The sequence below is a fragment of the Lontra canadensis genome, unplaced genomic scaffold (assembly GCF_010015895.1).
Source record: "Lontra canadensis isolate GAN:19392208 unplaced genomic scaffold, GSC_riverotter_1.0 scaffold1, whole genome shotgun sequence".
NCBI lineage: Eukaryota > Metazoa > Chordata > Mammalia > Carnivora > Mustelidae > Lontra > Lontra canadensis.
Genome location: NW_022630995.1, coordinates 5,754,883 through 5,773,689, shown reverse-complemented (window position 1 = coordinate 5,773,689; position 18,807 = coordinate 5,754,883). Strand labels below are relative to the sequence as shown.

Genomic DNA, 18,807 nt, shown 5'->3' with positions numbered 1-18,807 from the left:
TTTTATCTGTTAATGAATTTGGTCAAATCCAACTCAAACTGAAAGCAGCAAGGTTTGGGAACTTGGGGACAAAATCTTCTCAGTTGCATTTCTAGGTTATTACGCAGGGCTAGACAACTCAGAAAAATTAGTTTTGCAAAACCAGTTGTTTTTGTTCTTCATAAGAGAACTGTCTGGACACAATCTGCCCCAGACCACGGCAAGTCTTGCTCATTTTTCAAGTCCCAGATACACAGTCCCCCGTGCCTTAAATGACGTGAACTTTAACTGCAAATGATGTTAATGTTTGGCAACAAGAGACAAATGTTCAACTGCTCGTTCTCACACAGTAAGCCTAAGGAACTCAGTTTTCCCCAGAAACTTAAAAAAGATGCTTTATTTTCCGAGAAGCACCATCTAGTGGCCAAAGCTCAAGGCAATAATACTGGGCATAGATGGGAGACCTTCTCCTCTTAACAGTTTAAAGGCTAAGTTCTAGAATTCTGCAGGCTTCAGAAGTGACAACTTAGGAAACTTCATGATAGCAAATATAAAGGGTAAATTGGAGTTAGAAATGGAGCCTTGTTAACAGTTCCTGGCCGTGCGGCACTGGACCTCCAACCCTCTAACCCTCAACTTGCTAATGCAGACGAGGGATACAATCTTTCAGGATGGTTGTGAGAACGGGGGACACAAGACCTTCCCTTTCCAGCTGAAAAATGCACAAACTACCCTACAGATGAAGATGAGCTCGTCACCATGTTCCCGAGAGGCAGCAGCTTATGCACGCGCTCCAGTGAACGGCCGCTGGGCTGCCCTGGGCAGCTGTGCTCAAACATGACGGACTCCAGAATGAGTAAATTAGGCTTGAAAATCCAGATACGCAGAGTACGGAGGACACACGCACACTCGTTTCTAACACAGGAGAGAAGTGGTGCTGCTACATAGGGTGTGGACGCCAATGTCTTCATTCCCTCCACGGTGAAGGTTACTAGGCTGAGTCTCAGCTGGGCAGAGCGGGGAGCAAAGCTCTAGCTAACCTCAGGCCAAAGGCTGTGTTCAGGAACATTTCCAACAAATCGTTTTTCTTTTTAATGGGATGTGGGAGCACCCTCCCTTCTCAATCCTCCCCCGGCCCCTCCTACCAGTAAATCATCTGTAGGAAAGATACCGTGTTCTCCACCGGTAACTTTGCACCAGTCTTGTAAACTGAATGAAGACTTACTGCTTCACTCCGGTCTGACCTTCGAGAGTCAGAGGGTGCACTTTTTCTGTTAAACGGAAGATGAGAGAATAATTTATGGCCGATCATCAAGTTCATTCCCTTGCCTTTGTGGAGGCTTCATGGAATGACGGGCCTTCAGAGCATCAGGAGCCACCGGACAATTACCCATAAAGGTCAAGCTTCCAAATCTTGGAACAGTCTGTGAGGTGATGCCCAGACTGGCCTGCTCTCACCAACCGTTCCATCAGATGAAAAGGGACTATGTGGAAGGTGAGAAAAGGACACAAAAGAAAAATTCTTAGGTCAAAACCTACATCCCCCAGTCATTAAATCCCCTTTTCATGTTTGATTTTCTGTGAGCATGTACTTGGGATTTGTATCATTTCTGTAGTAGAAATAGCAGCCATCTAGCAGGAACTAGTACCACTTTGCAAGCAGAAAAAAGTTAAAGATACAGAGGTTTCAGGACAACTTTTATTGCTACCAGAGGCTTTTATCATCAGTACATGGTTCTGACCGCAATGCCTTCCTCAGCCTGCACAGGGAGTTCAGGGTCCAGAAGTCACTGAGAGAAAGACAGGTAGGGCGAAAACTCTGATCAGGAAAATACGAATAGCTTAACAGAAATCTAGGGCACTGAATTCAGTCATTATGTGTTACAGACCCCAACCCCAGAGCTGCTCCGGTAACCAGACAGTCTCTCCTACTGATTACAAATGAGTGAAAATGGATCAGTTACCAAAAACAAAAAAACTAAAACCTTCATTGTTCCATGTTTCTTTGGTGAGCATCTGGATAGTTCACTTTATCACAAATTCTTTTATACAAATGTCAAAAATGCTTTCAAAAAATCTATGAGTGTCCTAATTACATGCCACTTTTAAGCTCCAATTTGAGATAAACAAAAAATGAAAACGGTAATTTTGTTTCCAAACTCGAACTGAAAGGAGACAAACACAAAATCAACGTGGTAATACCAGTCCTTTTTCTTTACCACCTCTCACTCATATGGGGCAATTCTGCAGTACCCTTTCTGGATGAATCTGAATCATGGATTAAACATGGCTGTCACAATGAAATAATTTATTCACTAAATTGCTAAAAAATGATTTTGAGGGTTTCCTAATCAGTGGAAGTCAGGCTGTAGATCAACATGCATAAAGTTCATTAAGTATTCAATAAAGAAGCAAGCAAAAATGAGAAAAATTAAATCAGGATGCTGGAGACAGGGTGTGCCAGCTAGGAGTTTTAGAACTTTAAAGAAAACACTGAATAGCACTTTTGAGATGGGGGAATCGCCGTTACGTAGAGAAAAAGATGGAACTGACAAAACACTCCAAAATTTTTTTTTTACTTTAAAAAAAATTTGGATCTTTTGAATTTTACACTTTTTTTGGGTCTTTAAATGCTTAAATGATGTTGATTCTCATCTGCCACACAAGTAAATGGGGTTTTTTTCTGGCTCACTTTGACTGGCCTGCTAAGGTACACACCTTCATACAGCCTTTCCCGGTTTCCCACGGTCCCGTTCCCAGAGTGGTCTACCTTGTTTGCACTCGAAGTTACATGACAGAAACTGGCTGCAAAGGTGGACAAGGGGAAACATGTCCCTCCTGCCTCGATAAATCAGTGCCACAGACAGAACCCACGTTCTCTGGCGCACTGTCTTCATTGTAGAGCCGCTTGATGCCATCGTAGAAGTCATCCACTTCCATCTCCTCCACTTTGCGCTTGGCAGACATCTGCTTGCACCCCCCAGCCGCTGAGAGATGATGGTAGAAGGCTGCTGCGCCTCTGACCGGCACTTCCGGTTTGCTGTCGTCCTTGGAGAAACCTAAATCTGGGCCTGGGACAGAGGAGGGCTGTAATCTGAACACTCCTTTGTCACAGGTCCCCAGGGTGTGCTTGAGGGGCCGGTAGACATACACGGAATTGAGAGGCAGGGAAGACTGCAGAGAGGAAAGGTGACGTGCCACGAGCTCCCGACAGTGGATCAGCTGGGAGCTATCCATCTGGGCCAGGAGGAAAAGAAACCACAAAGTCGCTCGTTTACTGAATACAGACTGCTCTGTCATTTCACTGGCTGCTTTCCCTCCCTGGGCTCTCTGTGCTCCCCAGCTTTCTCTCCTCTCCCCACACCTACGTGAAACTCCTCCATCCCTCCAGCCTACCCCTGATCTTAGGAAATGGGTCCAAATCTGTACTTCTACTGTCAGGCTTCAGAGCTTAAATTCTGTATTTGCAATTATATGCTGAACATCTTCATGAAAACAGAAACGGTTCTCTTTTGTTCACCGTACATAACCAACATCGACTTTTGTTCAAATTCCCTCTGTGGAGAAAACCCTTCACCTCACCCTCTGCCTCTTCTAATCTCTTCAGGAAGACAAACAGATAAACACAAAATTCATCAAGAATTTAGGGAAAAAACCAGAGGCATGAAAAAATTTAAATAAGGGATGGGGAACACCATCTGGCTAAGAATTTAAAACAATTTAAGTGTTTTGTTTTTAAAGTAGCAAATGAGAACTTTTAAGAAGTTCTTTTTAACTTTTTAAACAATTATGTTTTTGTAGAAGTTAGCAGGCTTGACAACATTAACAAGAAATGTTTTTGTTTTGTTTGGAGGTTTCACTAATTCCTTCTTACCTTTCAGGATAGTTCAGGTATCCTGCCTGAAGCCATCCTTGACTCCTCCCGGCCCCACACTCAAATTCCAGGGCCATCTGTTTCTATTTCAACCTGTCATCATATACCACATCGTATTAAAATAATCTACTTAACCATTTAGCTTTTCCTTTATAGACGATAAGCCACCAAAAGACAAGTACTGTATTGTATTCATCTTTATTTCCTAAGTTTCTTTCCTAACACAATAACTACACATGGAAGGCTTTAAAATCTTACCTGTTTTAGAGTACAGATAGTCTCTGTTCTACTTTCCCTATAATTACAGCTCCAGTTAAAATCATCTTCCTCTAGCAACATACATTTCTCCGCATCCAAATATTTTAGCGGCACCCCAAAGCCTACCAGAAATAAGCTAACCTCTTTAGCTTGGTATAAGGCTCTCCACAGTCTGACCCCAACCTTTTTCAGCCTTATTTCCTGACATATCCCAAATTGTGCTCTTTCTGCCAAACAGGCCTGTCTATGTCTACCTGCTGAAACTGTATTACCTATTCCCTTCCAGGTCTGGCTAAATGCCTCCATCTCCAAAAAACCTACATAGACATCACTTTCTGGTCTTGTGTATTTTATAAGTATTTTAGGACATTTCTTTACATCTTATTCATACCTATACAACCTACAGTACACAGCATTACTATTTGCAATACCACAGAGAAAATAAAGGAAAATATGCATGATTTGCAAAAACAATGAACACATTTGATCATGAGTCTATTTTTATCTCTAAAATATTCATTCCTTGTTACCCAGGAAAGTATCAGTGGAAAGAAGAATGGAAGGCAGGTATTATCGTCACGGTACAAATGTTAAAATGCCTAAAATTGTCAGAAACAATATACGAAAATGACCCATTTTTAATTTCTACCATTTGGTTCACTAGTTTTTTTCCCTTGTTTGAAAGACACTAGATAACACCCAAAGGGTAAAACACTACTAGCTAGTCTTAGAATTTCTTTTCTTCCCCTAAAAGAATTTATAATACTTAAAGATGGTCCCCAGCTATTAAGCTTAGGACTGTAGGCGAGGGCTTATCGCGTCCCAGGGGTGGAGAACAAGCTGAGCCTTGCTAAAAACAGGGCAACAAAAAACACAGAAGAGAGACGGGGCTTTATTTAAAATTCTTTAAGGAGCTAGGTACCCTTGCCGATGCTTCAAGAAGCCGACAAAAGGGAGATGAGAGAAATGAAAGAAATTGGGAAGAGAAGAAAAGGCTAGAGGATAAAAATCACTTCTGCAAAGGACCTACTTTAACAAACTATTCCTTAGCAGATGACTAACACCAGGGGCCTAGAAAAGTGAAAGGATCGTGATATCCCAAAGCCTTGGTCCCCGGGCATACCACCACAGCAGAGCCGGCAAGAGCTCACACAGACGGTCCTGGTTTGAAAACGACGCGCATTTCGAGTCAAGGGAGACGACGCCCCTGCGACTCCGTGCAACAGTCGACGGGACTTACCCCGCGGCCGGCCGGGCAGCACGGGGGCGGGTTGGGGGCGCCGACTCCCACAGTCGGAAATCCGAATCTCGTTTTCAACCCCCCGAAACTCTACTAACCAACACCGTAACCTTTTACACGCCACTGTACCCCGTACCCGGGATCCAGCCAGAGAAGAGAGTACTAAGGAAACCCCAGGCAGAGGGCGCAGGCTCGCAGGCTCGCACGGCGGCGCGGCTCAAACACGCGGTGCTCAGGGGCCCGCTCCGGGGAAGGTCGCAGCCAGCCAGCCAGACGCCGTTCCAACCGACAGCCGGTCTCTGAGCTCTACTTCCATGCCCTAAACCCTTTGTTCACAAGCACACACCCGAAGCCATCCCTCCTCACCTGCCACCTGAGGTGGCTCTAAGCAGAGCGCGCGGCCCGCCAGGATCCGCCGGAGGAAACGCGGAGGAAACGCCCCGCAAGCGCCGCCGCAGCAACCTCAGACCCGACACCGCCGCGCTCGGCTGAAGCGCTACCGAAAGAGCCAGTCTCACGGCAGGTGTCCACAGGGCAGTTATTGTTATTTTTCGGGACGATTTCCCCAATTCCGAGCGCCGGTGACCATTTTTAAGGAAGCCGGGCTAGAACACCCACCGCCGCGGTCACGGGGCTCAGCAGGCCGGGGACAGCCAGGCCCGCCGGGGACGCACGGGAAGCGGGCGCAGGAGAGGGGAACATCGGCGACAGGTGCCAGTGGCCCCAGGTGAGACAGCACGAAGCACTGAAACCACCGGAGCAGCCGCCTGACCTTCGGCGCCCTCCAGACCCGGGAGCCGTGGCGGGGAGGCCTGCTGCTCCTGTGAGTCCGCCCTCTGGCTCCGACCCACGCCACGGCCAAGAACAGCCCCTCGGACGGCCAGCGAGAGCCCGGGGAAGCGACACGGTCCGCGGAGTCCGGAGGTGGGCCGGTCGGTCGGGAAGAGGAGCGGGAGTACAGCGAGTGCAGCTGCAGAGGGCGGGCCAGGGACGAAGGGACAGGGCCCGGGGGCAGCCCCCCAGGAGCACGGGAGCGGAGCGGGCCGGCCAGCCGGCAGGGAAGCTTGTCTTGCCAACCACAACCGCGAACATCCCCGTACTCGGCCGCCCGCAGCATGAGACGTCCGGCACGGACGCTGGGAAACAGGTCCGAAGTAATTCCGGCGTCATCTCCCCACAACCCTGCAAAAATTTCCTGTACTAGAACCGAGAATCCAGGGGAATATTTGATACTGTACAGCCTCGCCACACTTCTAATGACAAAGATATTCGACCCGGCCCTGCTACCCAAATGCAGGTAACTTAGCAAAAACAGCCCTGGGCCTTGAAGACTCACGACCCATCAGGTCTGGGCCACACACAAGCTATCAGTCCCAGTCTTTTAAGAACTGTTAAGACCAAGTCTCCAGGTTTGCAATCTTGTTTTTAACTATCTTCTCTATTGTAATTTGAATACCACATGGGCCAGAGATCTTTTTTCATTTTGTACAATCACAGTATCCCCAGTGCCCAGATGACAGATTTTTCACTAAGTGTTTGTGGACCGTAACTGCTCGTGCGAGAACCGCACGCTGGTTTTCACACTATGTCCAAACAGCCTGCAGAGGCAAGAGGCCATGTGGATTAAGGCGGCGCCCAACAGATCTCTGCCCCAAACACCTGCCAGAAAGTATTACTTTCCGAACCATATTCTGGGATTCTATGTGTACAAGATTTTGCCAGAGTCAAGGGAAGCTTTCTAGTTCTCAAAGAAACTCTGAAAACCACCAAACTAAATCTTTAAGGTGTGTATGGGAAAGCGCTGGTTTTCTACTAAGCAGTCCTGTGTGTGTCTCTGAGAAAGCCCCAAGTTCCCTGAACTACAGGTTTAAAATAAAGAGCAGTTAAATGAATTGATTTCTAAGAAGATTTCTTCTAAGTCTGTAATACTCCCTCAATAAGAAGGGAACAAATTTCAGTGAACATTCTTACAGCACCAAAACACCAAAAGACTTATGAAAGAGAATAAGCATACTCTCCAGTATTTTTTTTATAGTAGGGAACAAATTCTCAAAGCTACAGAATACAAATGCTAGTTACGACAATCTTATTATTTATGCCTCAAAGTCTGTCCTTTCTTCGTGAAAATAACACTTCATACAGCACATTTTCTCTGTACTGGCTTTGGGAACAGGCACAGAGACCAACTCAGAACATTTAAACATGTCAATTGTTCCAATAAAAAAATGAAAAGTGAAATGTAGAAGATTTCTATGAATATCCCTTCCCCCATTTCCACAGTCTAATGTAAACGATTAATATTCAGCTTCACATAACAACACTGTAGGTAGGAAAGTAAATTTCCTGTGCCACACTATTGTTGTATTTACATGGTGGTTTATGATAGTTTCTAAAAATTCTCACTAAATATATCTCCTGGATTTTAATTTCACTATAGCATTTATTTCAATGGGAATACTTCTCAATTACAACAATCTAAATATGCTATTAAAAGAAAATCTCTCTTGTATGGGAGAAACGGTCTGTCTTACCAACATCCTATGCCTGTCCCAGGGATGCAGAGCAAGCCGAGCCCCACTAAAAACAGTGGAACAAAGCACAGAGAAAAGGAATGGGCTTCTAGCTAATATATTGCTCTGATCTGTCAACCTTTTCATAAAAAGACCCTCAATCCTTCTCTGCTCACAGACGAGGGTCTGAAATTCTCCGAGCTGAGAGGCAGTATGAGGTACTTACATGTCTGCTAACTTTTACAGTTCATATCTATGAGATATCTTACACCAAATTCAAGTATTATTCTACTTTTCTTTTATAGTATTCTAAGTTTTGTAAGTTCAATAACTACAGCTCTTTGCTAAAATTAGTTTTTATGATAAAATGTAATTACTTAAGCTCAGAATTTAACGGTCTTTTCTCTAAGTAAAATCTGATAAAATAAATCAGAAGAACTATCACCAAATAAGAATAAATAGGGACATATAAAGGCGAAGTGGATTCCTAAGTGTTTTATGGACTCAGGTGTCAGAACAGTATGGTCCTGCAGCAGATGTAAACTTAATTTTTATTTGGTGACATGAATAGAACCAATAAGCTTATCCAAAGTAGATGGTAACATATAGCACCTTTACTAACTTTCCATTTCAATGAGAAGTTTCTCCCTTAAAACTCCTACATTTTATATGCATAGCTAATAAAAAATGTAACTGGCCTATTAATGTTTTACGCCAATTTGCAGATAAAAGTGATGGAATAATCGTAGGCAATAATAGGAACTACGAGACAGAAAGTACACCTTCTACTTGCCCAAGTCTAGTACAAATACTTCACTTTCTAGCCAACAATAAATCACTTGCTTGTCTAAAAAGCAACTTCTTGCCATTTATGTTTTTTATCTTTTACAAAATAAGTGAAATATAGAAGTACTATGTTGAAATGCACAAATGGTGGTAGAAAGGTTCTTCATACAAAACTAAAGGACAATGTATTACAGAGAATCTTACTAATTTCTCAAGATTCTTACAAAAACTTTATATGTAACCTAGAAGGGTTGAAGAGAAGATAGGCTCTAACCTTTGTAAGAGAAAAAGGTTCACCTAGCCCATAAATTTCAAGTGCATATTACTCTTGTCTTTTCTTCAAAGAGGTTTGCCATTATGAGATTAGACATGTCTCTTAGCTTTATAACCATCTAGTAACCGTACATACCCCAGCCAGAAAGGAACACTTACTTTGACTGACACCTACCTGTGCTTTCTGAAGCAGCTCAATTGTCAGAGGAAGCCAATCAGGAAGAAGTTTCTCCATTTCCAAACTAACCATGGCCAGAGCAAGCATGGATCCTTTGAATTGCAGAAGTTGGTTGCAGGCCATACAGTGAAGGAGTTGCTTGGTAAGGACGGCCAGATGTTGAGACGGGCTCAGTCTTGGCAAACTGAAAAGTAACTGAGGCCTAGTTGACACTGCAATGGCGTGAAACTGGAGGAAAAAAAAAAAAAAAAAAAAAAATCACAAGAACATCATACTAGTTTTACTTAAAAGTTTTAGGTAAATTATGTACAGAAATTGATGTAACCTTAGGAATGACTCAAATTTCTTAAGTTTTTAATTTTAGCTTCATGAAATTTGACAGAGGATAATATCCTAATTTCTAATTTTTCTTTTTCTAAAAATCACAACAAATGAGTGGGCAATCTACTTTCCTAAGTCACTAAGACTACATATTCAAACAGGAAACTAAGAGACATTAGGTATATTTACAATGTGAAGAAAATCCAATGGTGTAGCTGTGTGAAGATCCCAGTTCAACTTATCCAGAATAATTCTCTCCATCCTCAGAATTTCAGATGAAGAACATCCACAGAAACTGTCTCTTGCCAACACCTTCAGTACTGGAATTCTCTGTCCCAAGCAAAGTGGAATGAGGCAGAGTGAAGAGGGAGGAAAAAAAATACACTAATTTTCAATTTGTGTTCTGGTAAACAGAAAGCAAGTTAATAAATGGAGAGAAATTTTCAAGAAAGAGACAAAACTAAATTTTAAAGGAAAATATTTACCTCATCCTCCTCCACAGTCTTGGCAGCTAGGAAAAAACAGCTGATTGCAATACAACTCAAGTATTTTGGATGGGCCTAAAATTTCAAAGAAGGAAAAAAGCAACTTCAGTGATTTTCAAAAAGTTAGAGACTTTATTTTTTAAAACTAGCTATGCATGTGAGACAAATATGGCTAAAATTCCAAGGAATAATTAATCTGATTCCCACCTATTGCTTTCTAAGACCAGGGCTAACTTTTAACTTCACAACCCTAGCCATAATCATATTCTATGAAAATACTAAGATACTACATTGTTCAAAGTTCAACCAATGCTAGTCAGCCAAAGTTAAATTTCCATCTAGCAGAGAAGAGCTTAATTTTAGAAGACAACTTATTAAATAAATAAAATTCCAAAAATTAAAGATCTCTCTGTACATGTGTGTGTTCTGTAAGCTAGTTTTACTTGCTTTAACTGTCACACCAGTAATATTAACATACTAGATGTTAGGGGAATTAAAGAGCAAGAATATTAAAAAAAAAAAAAAAAGACTATAAATCTATTCCAGATGCTTTAAAAAAAACTACAGGGTGATAGCGGGGCAGTAGAAATTTTCTAATTAAGTGTCCACAAAAACAAGTATATATTCAAGTTCTATGGTGAGAACGAAAGGCTCCTACGTTCCTATAGAATCCATCAGCAGGAGGAAGTAACTTTCTCAAGAGTCTGACGTGCATAGGAGGGCTTGAATTTGCCTATTTTCCTTATCTAAGATAAGGCAGGAATACTTTCTACCTTATTGGTAGAATAAGGGTTTGCCAAACCCAGCATCAGAATCCAGTTTTAAGTAAACAGATCAATTAACTCCAATTACATTGACTGATACAGAGGTAAGTTACATAACACAAAGAAAACTTGTTTCCATATTTACTTTATACTTAAATATTACATTCTTGTGAAATCAGGGAACCCTTCTGATGACCTGATGCGGCCTTGATTAACTTATTTAATAAACACACCAGTAACCACTGCGCCTCAGTGTTAAGTGGCATACTGTGTAGGAACCTTCTAGTCCTCTGCCTCTATGAAAAAAAGCTGGTTCAATACTATCAATATTTTTATAATTATTAATAGTAATCAGACATTATGGTTTAGAAAGTACTTCCAAAAATACTGTCATGTCTATTATGTCTCCGAAGTTAAGGGACACCACACGAGTGATATTTGTAGCTAACAGTTCCAGGATCCCTGATTTCCCCAAGTATATAACAGGTCAAATGCCTGAGGTCATCAGAGTTCACTACAAAGAAGAGCCCAACCGTTAACAACTCACTCACGTAGGTAATACAACTAAATCAAGGGCACCAGAGTAAAAGAATCCCAATAGCAAGTGTGATTTTTTTTTTTTTTTAAACAAAGAGTAGTTCTAATTCCTGGATGTACATCAAGTCATTTGTGCAGTTTGTTTTTGCTTCTTTAAATACAGACATTCAGATCTTACCAACTAGAGATTCAGCTTCAGTAGCTCTGGGGCCAGACTCAGGGTGCAAACTTTTATTAAAGAGCTACATAGCATTTCCCTCTGCATAGCTAGGACTGAGGCTCTAGACACTGCTGCAGCCTTGTATGGTCTGCTTTAAGTCCCTTTATTTAAACTATGAATACACTTTAGGTATTGTTTCAATATAGATTAACCATTTAAGTAAGAGAATCTTAGGCTAATAACATGACAGGACCCATTAAATAAGAAATACAAAAAAATGAGATACGTGGCAATTTTCGATCTGATCCAGAAACTTCCCCAAATCTGTTTAAACTGTTTAATAAGGTAAAAATCTCTTCTATGACAGCAAATACAAGAAGGTCATTAATAATTTGTGAAGAACATAAAAACCAAGAAAGGACACTAAGCCTAAACTCATCTTTCTCCGCAAAAGGGAGGTCAGCTATAGTCAGAGGACTGGGGGAGAGGGGTACTTGATAGTGAGATAAATTCAGCCATGTCAGAGAACATAAATTTCAGGCAATTAGTATCATTATAATTAGGGTTCTTTAAGTCTCTTAACAATACAAGTGTGAAACATAAGAGATAACTGAGTGGCCATCCAAATTCTTCCACTCCATAATTTTTTGACTTCTATTTTTCATACCTAGTAACGACTGAATTCCCAGTTCTCCTAGCACACATATTCTTAGGAATACAAATGACAACAAACAAATTGCTTTTCTACTTTTTTATGCCTTGCCATTAAAAAATGCTAATTTTCTGATTTAAATCCATTGAGAGTCTACAATGACTAATTTCACATAATACAACCAATGCTATACCAACAAAAACCATATAAAACTTACTCATATTTTTTTGTATGTTGTCATTCAACAAAAATATACCAAACTTATTTTATGCTTAGTTCATTTTATTATACTCCAAATGTATGCCCCTGGAAATTATTTATATATTTCGAAAAAACGACAGTGTAAATATTCAATAACTAAGTAGTGGCAGAAAAAAAATGTGTAAAAGGCTTATTATACTTTTCTAGTCTAGTTCATAACTAACATCTAGAGTATACCACGTGTTAAAAGATGACTAAACTGATATATGGTTTGTATTAAAATTAGGAAATCAAAAACTTCACAGATTAAGTACATGTTATAAATACTGGTAGCAAAAAAAATTATAGAATACGATTCAAAACAAATTCTAAAAATGTACAGCAATAACAGAAAACATCATGCCTTCTTACAGGGGCACAGATCATGTCCAAGAAGGTTTTTCACTCCTTGTCACTTTCTAGAATGTTTACTACTTGCCCCTGGTTTAGTACATAAACCCTCAAACAAGAGGTTGTGTTTAAGTGTATCCTAAGATATTTACCTTTACAGTAGCTAAAAACCTGTCCAAAAGACTGCTAGCCAGAGCAAATGTTTCTGGGTGAAGGCTGAATTGGTACTTGAGTTTGGCGAGCCACTGAATCACTTCATCTCTCTGGGCTGGAGAAACATTCTGCAAGGGAACAATTAAAAGATAAAAATAAAAAAGAACAAGTGAAGTTCCAAGTTATCATCAAGAGCGAATTCTCTCTTAAAAGGTTAGCAAATGCTATGGAATACGTTTATATGTTAAAAATGTTTTAAGTTTACTCAAAATCTATCAAACTTAAGATGAATGAAGATAAAACTTTATGTACTGGTCAAAGCAATTTATCAATATCCAATAACCTCTTACTGTTTATTAAATAAAATCTTCACAATGTCATCTCACCATATACCTATATTTTATTTATTAAGATCTTATTTATTTATTTGACAGAAAGAAACACAGTGAGAGAAGGAACACAAGCAGGGGAAGAGGGACAGGGAGAAGCAGGCTTCCCACTGAGCAGGGAGCCCAATGTGGGCCTCGATCCCAGGACCCTGGGATCATGACCTGAGCTGAAGGCAGACGCCTAACAACTGAGCCACCCAGGCACCTTCGACCTATACCTATATTTTAATTAAACTAAGGTGTTCAGGGAATATAACACTTTAAAGGTTAGGTAACACTATTATCAACTGATAGTAGTTTTGGAATTAAGTTTCCCAATTCTAGAAAAGAGGAAAATATAGTGAATTTCTTTCTAAGGCAGCAAATAGCCATTAAACCATCTTAGGAAATGTAAATGGAATATGGTAGTAGAATGACAGCCCATTAAAAACAAAAGTGAAGTCAATAGGAATAAACTAAAGATGTCAGGGACAACAGCTGAATTATGTATTTAAAGATCATGGGAGAATACTGAAGGGGAAATTCACCTAAACTAATTTACCAATGGAGAGATTATACAAACATATAACATCATTGCTTCCTACATACTATTTTAAACTGCTGAGTACAGGCTTAATTTTTAGAAGGTACACACTTTAAAGCAATAATGACTTAGCTCTCTTTACTCTTTTTGCAGGCACCATAAAAAACAACAAAATAAAACAAACGTAGTAACAATCTACTTATAGTAAACACACCAGAGTTCAGAAATGACTCTGTGATTAGTGGAAAGAAGTATTTTCAATAAGTGAGGGTTCTAGACAAGTAAAGGTTTAATCCAAGCACTGTATCTTTTTAATTACAACCATTTTAGATGGAAAGCCTTCCTTAGAAAGCCAAGAGGCCATGGCTTAAACCTCTTTCCTGATTACTCTGGGTCAATTTTATGAAATCAATTCTGTATCACAGAGAGATACATTAGGAGCTATAAAAGCAGGGTGGGCTGCATATCTTAATATATCTCCCCAAACAGATATTACAGTTGGAATTTCTTCTCTCCTTCCTCTTGGCTTTCTTTAGTGTTGTGAGAACTACAAGATTTAGTGCTCATTGTAATCTCTGCCATTGCACGGGCAAGCTAATTTCTCATTTTTTCCCCTTCCTCTGTCACTTTTCACTTTGGCACAACACAGTAAAGTGTTTCTTAATGTTGGCCAAACCAACTAATCACACATATCATTTTTACATGTAGCTCTAAACTCAGTTATAACTGGTATTTTAGAAGGTTAACTGCCACATATCCACGTTCTAGTCAATTCTTTTGTCAAATAAAGACTGACCCTAGACTACTGCACAAGAAATACTGACAAGAAATGGAGATAAAAAAATGGTTTACAACCTCTCACTATCTCACCACCAAGCTGGTGTTAAAACTATGAACAATAATCTGAAAACATCTGACAGTCAAAACACTTAATTCAGTTCATATTACTATTCAGTGCCCATCGTTCCACAGGTGCTGGCAATCCAATGATGAATAAAGAAACTCTGTTTCAACTTCTAAACTTAAACTCTCATGGTGAGGCAAACAATCAGAAAATGTCAATCATCCATTTTTAGTGTAAAAGAAGGTACACACGGGTGCGAAGGGAACACCCTGGAAGGGCACTCAGTCCCGTGTGGAAGGAGAATGAAAGCTTCTCACAGGAAGTAGCGATGAACTTGTATCTTAAAAGTTAAAGTGAGGAGAGGATGTGATCATTTTAAAGACATGGAAAAGATCTATTTTTTTTAAGCCTGTGAAAAACTTTAAAAAACAGGAATCATGTCAACCTGGAGGAAATAACTTATTGTCAAGCTCTTCTGACTCTCAAGTAAAATCAAGGTGGGTGAGAAAGATGCCAGAAACGGATACTCGGAGAATCAGTGTAGAATCCCACTGATCGAGACGAAAACAGAGGCAGTTCACTAAACTGAAGCTGTGGGCTTGACAGATTCTGGATGCGGAAAGCAGCAAGGGAATTTATGTCCTGCACAGACCACTGTCCAACATGAGAGAGGAAACCGGAGTTGGGCTATTAGAGCCAGGGGCTAAATTCTCTCTCTCAAAAAGGTGGCAAAACATTATAGCCTGAAGCTGTGGCTTCTTGAGAAAGGTGGGAGGAAGCAGACACAGACTGACAACTAGGTCCGACGTCAAAGAGCTGTTACTGGTCCTTGGTTCTGTAATATATCATTTTCCACAGAGCCCTGAGCTGCTGCCCCCAGATCCAGCTCTGAACTAGGGGCTCCGAAAGGTCCCTGGGAATGACGTGAAGGCAGTCACAGGATTTCCAGATCAGCTCAGCATTCAAGAGAAATTAAATTCCTACCTAGAAGAGCTTTTATCTAAAATGCCAAAACAAACAGAAAAGTAATGTTAAGCAAGACACTGAAACAAATCAGTGTTAAGGAAATACATTTGCACAGGAAGCAACAGAAAGTCACAGAGTCCGATAAACCTGGGGAGGCTGGAGGGAGGTGAAAGAACAATGGGCCAGAGCAGCCATGAGGAACAGAAGAACAAAAACATCATCAATCGCACCTTCAGCTCAGAGATGCATAGGGGGACAGAGGAGAAAAAGATCCCTGAATGACAAATTATATATAATGTGCCTATTTGGTGTCTGACATTAAACAAATAATAAACATATAATCGTAAGAAGTGCCACAGAAGATGGACGCAATGTGCTTGCTGTAAGAGTACGTAACACAGGGAACACAGCTGTACAGAGATTTCCATATCATGGTTATAACTAAATGATCCAACTTACAGAAAGCACATGGAATGCAAAAGGCACTCAAATACTAGTTTTGTTCTTTCCTACTTCTAAAAATACCTGATGCTCTAATGATGCCAGAAAAAAACAAATTTACAAAATACTACATACAAATAATTATTTTAAACCAATTATAATACAACTAGTTATGAAAGAGATCATGACAAATCTTTGGATTTTAAACCTTATACTGAAATATGGAATAGGGCCAAGAAAGCATTCCCGCATGACTAGAATAATCATCACTAAAAACTAGTAAGAACAACAAAAACCCACAAAAGGTTAACAGTTTAAGAGTCACTCTTAGGGAAATCATACTAAGATCACTTTTTCAAATCAATTCAAACATGTACTGAACAGTAATACTATCAGGGTAGCTTTACGAAAATGAAGTTCTGTGTCTAAGTGATCCAACTTAAAAGGCAGGCCGGGGGAAAGAAAGGAAAGCAGAAGTGCCTGCCACCCTAGACAGTATGTCCTGGACAAGGGATCTGTTTCCTTTTACATGGATTCCTCAAATAGGGTTAAGCCAGTTCAGAAGCTGAACAACAACTAATCCTCAAGAGAGTTTGGAATGGATTGATTCAAGCTGGTAAAACACTGGGTTTTGTATTTCACAAGCTACTATTCTGGTCATTTAAAATACAAATACTCTCCAGCTCTAAACTCTTCAAGGCTCACCATCACCTAGAACAAGTACAAGCCCCCAGGTGTGGCGTACAAATCCCTAGGACCTACTTCTCCAGCCTCACTCACCTTCCATCACTTTCTACCTTAAAATTCATACTGTGAGAGTAGCACTTGCATTTATGGTCCTTCCTTGCTCCTCCTGTGCTATTTCATTACATCACCTCCTTTCTGTTCATGCTGTTCCCTCTGGTTGGCAGACACCCCCTCTCTTTTTACCTACCTTATTATTTATCCTTCAAGAGCTATTTCAATGGTCACTCCTCACCACACTTTTCCTAATAACTCTAGTTGGGCTAAGTACCTTCCTGTGCTCCCACAGCCTCTCGTCACACCTGTAAAGTTCAACATTTAGAAAAAAAATTACATTTCTGCTTTTGGCTGTGACAGAGTAGGTAGTAACCTACACACCAGCTGAGAACTAGAAAAACTACTGACCACCACCACCACCACCACCACCACCACTAGCACTTGTTTTAAAGTCATCAAAACTGCTAGGACAACCAGGCTTTGCAGAACCAAGATTCTGGAAAAGAGGTACAACTATCCCCCGATTTCAAAAGTCCATGTTACATCACTTAGCTTTAACTAAAAACCTACCTCAGTACCTGAGAAATTCCAAAGATTTTCACTTACACGAAAAAAGGCAAAAAGTAAAAACAGCATTCGGCATTCATTTTGCAGCAGGCTGTTACAGAGACAGTGGCACACCCAGAGCAGCAAAATGGTACTGCCCATCTCCTTCCCCCAAACACACTCAGCACCTCAGCCACCAAACTTTGAACTGTGTCTGTGAGCACCAGGGCTTTATCTTGATTTATTTTGCCCATCTGTTTAGCAAGATGTGTCCTAAGATATCAGAAAAGCCAAACAGAGGGGTCTGGGAACACTCAAAAAATTTCCCTTATAAATTAATGGTAACTGCTTCTTTGCGTTACAGCATCTCAGCTTAGAAAAGTTTCCACAGGAATGCTCTACTCGCAAACACTGGGGGAAACCTGGAACTGGAGTGGTCAACTAGAGGAAATAGTAGCTTTTCCTTCAGGGCATTTACCCATCCTCTTGAGTACGGCAAGAGGCTCAAGAGGCTGAGAGGAAGGAAACCTACAGAGCTTCTGAGACTTTTACGGGTGTAGAGACAAAATTTGGAGCCTTAGGAGCCAAACGGGGAGAGGAAGGGTCAGAAAACTGAATGTGACACTCAGCAGATTTTCCCCTTAATTCTGGAATGAAATTTTCTGAATTAAATTCTGAAGCTGGGAAGGACAGGGATGTAAGAAGCTAAACCAAAGCCTCTGAGAAGCAAGAGTGAGCTCGGCACCCTTCAGCACCCTCCCAAGCTCTCAGGTGGAATCCCTGACTGTACTCGGGAGTGGGGCACAGCAGCGGCAGAGGCAGCCATACCCAACTGCGGCCCGGGCGCCAAGCAGCACCATCCCTCAGTGGGTTAAAGAGATTCGTCTCCTACTCAGTCACCTGCCAAAGGCAAGACTGAACCCTTCCACAGCAAGATGACATCTAGAACCGTGACAATTTTTCATAATGTTCAGCATTCAATTAAAAATTACTGGGCATGCTAAATAGTATAATGCTAAGTAAAGTAAGTCAATCAGAGAAAGACAAACACTGTGTGATTTCGCTTACACATGGAATTTAAGAAACAAAACAAATGAACAAAGGTGGAAAAACGAGACACAAACCAAGAAAAGGACCCTCAGTTACAGAGAACTGATGGTCAGCAGGGGCGAGCCTGGTGCAGAGACGGGTGAAAGAGATGAAGGGGATTAAGAGAGCAACAAAAAGACCTAAATCTTTGAATTATCAGAAAAGGACTTAATATACAATAAAGGAAAAGTGGGAAAAGAGATGAAAAAGTGAATTTCACTAGAGAAATGACACCTATTAAAAAGCATCTAAAAGAAAATTCCAGAACTGAAAAATATGGTAACTGAAATTAAGAAGCCAGTATGTGGATCCAACAAATCAGACTTGGTTGGATAGTTATGCTTTGAGGAAAACTTAGTTTTTAATGTGTATGTTAAAATACAACAGGGGCACCTGAGTGGCTCAGTCGGTTAAGCATCTGCTTTCGGCTCAGTCATGATCCCAGGGTCCTGGGATGGAGCCCCACATCGGGCTCCCTGCTCAGTGGGGAACCTGCTTGTCCTTCTC

At 40.9% G+C, this 18,807-nt stretch overlaps 1 protein-coding gene across 3 annotated transcripts in view; it reads right to left on the bottom strand.

The window, feature by feature from the left end:
• Positions 1 to 2,511: 2,511 nt before the first annotated feature.
• The window catches only part of CCNI (cyclin I), a 30,349-nt gene continuing 14,053 nt past the window's right edge, over positions 2,512 to 18,807 (bottom strand). For 2 of the 3 annotated variants that reach the window (XM_032836248.1, XM_032836159.1), the window contains 5 exons: positions 12,761 to 12,889; positions 9,905 to 9,979; positions 9,609 to 9,749; positions 9,096 to 9,326; positions 2,512 to 3,216 (listed from right to left, as the gene is read on the bottom strand). In XM_032836248.1, coding sequence (XP_032692139.1) covers positions 2,767 to 3,216; positions 9,096 to 9,326; positions 9,609 to 9,749; positions 9,905 to 9,979; positions 12,761 to 12,889 — 1,026 coding nt within the window. In that variant the 3' untranslated portion in view covers positions 2,512 to 2,766. The remainder of the gene's footprint in view (positions 3,217 to 9,095; positions 9,327 to 9,608; positions 9,750 to 9,904; positions 9,980 to 12,760; positions 12,890 to 18,807) is intronic. The other variant, XM_032836336.1, reaches the window with a different exon arrangement.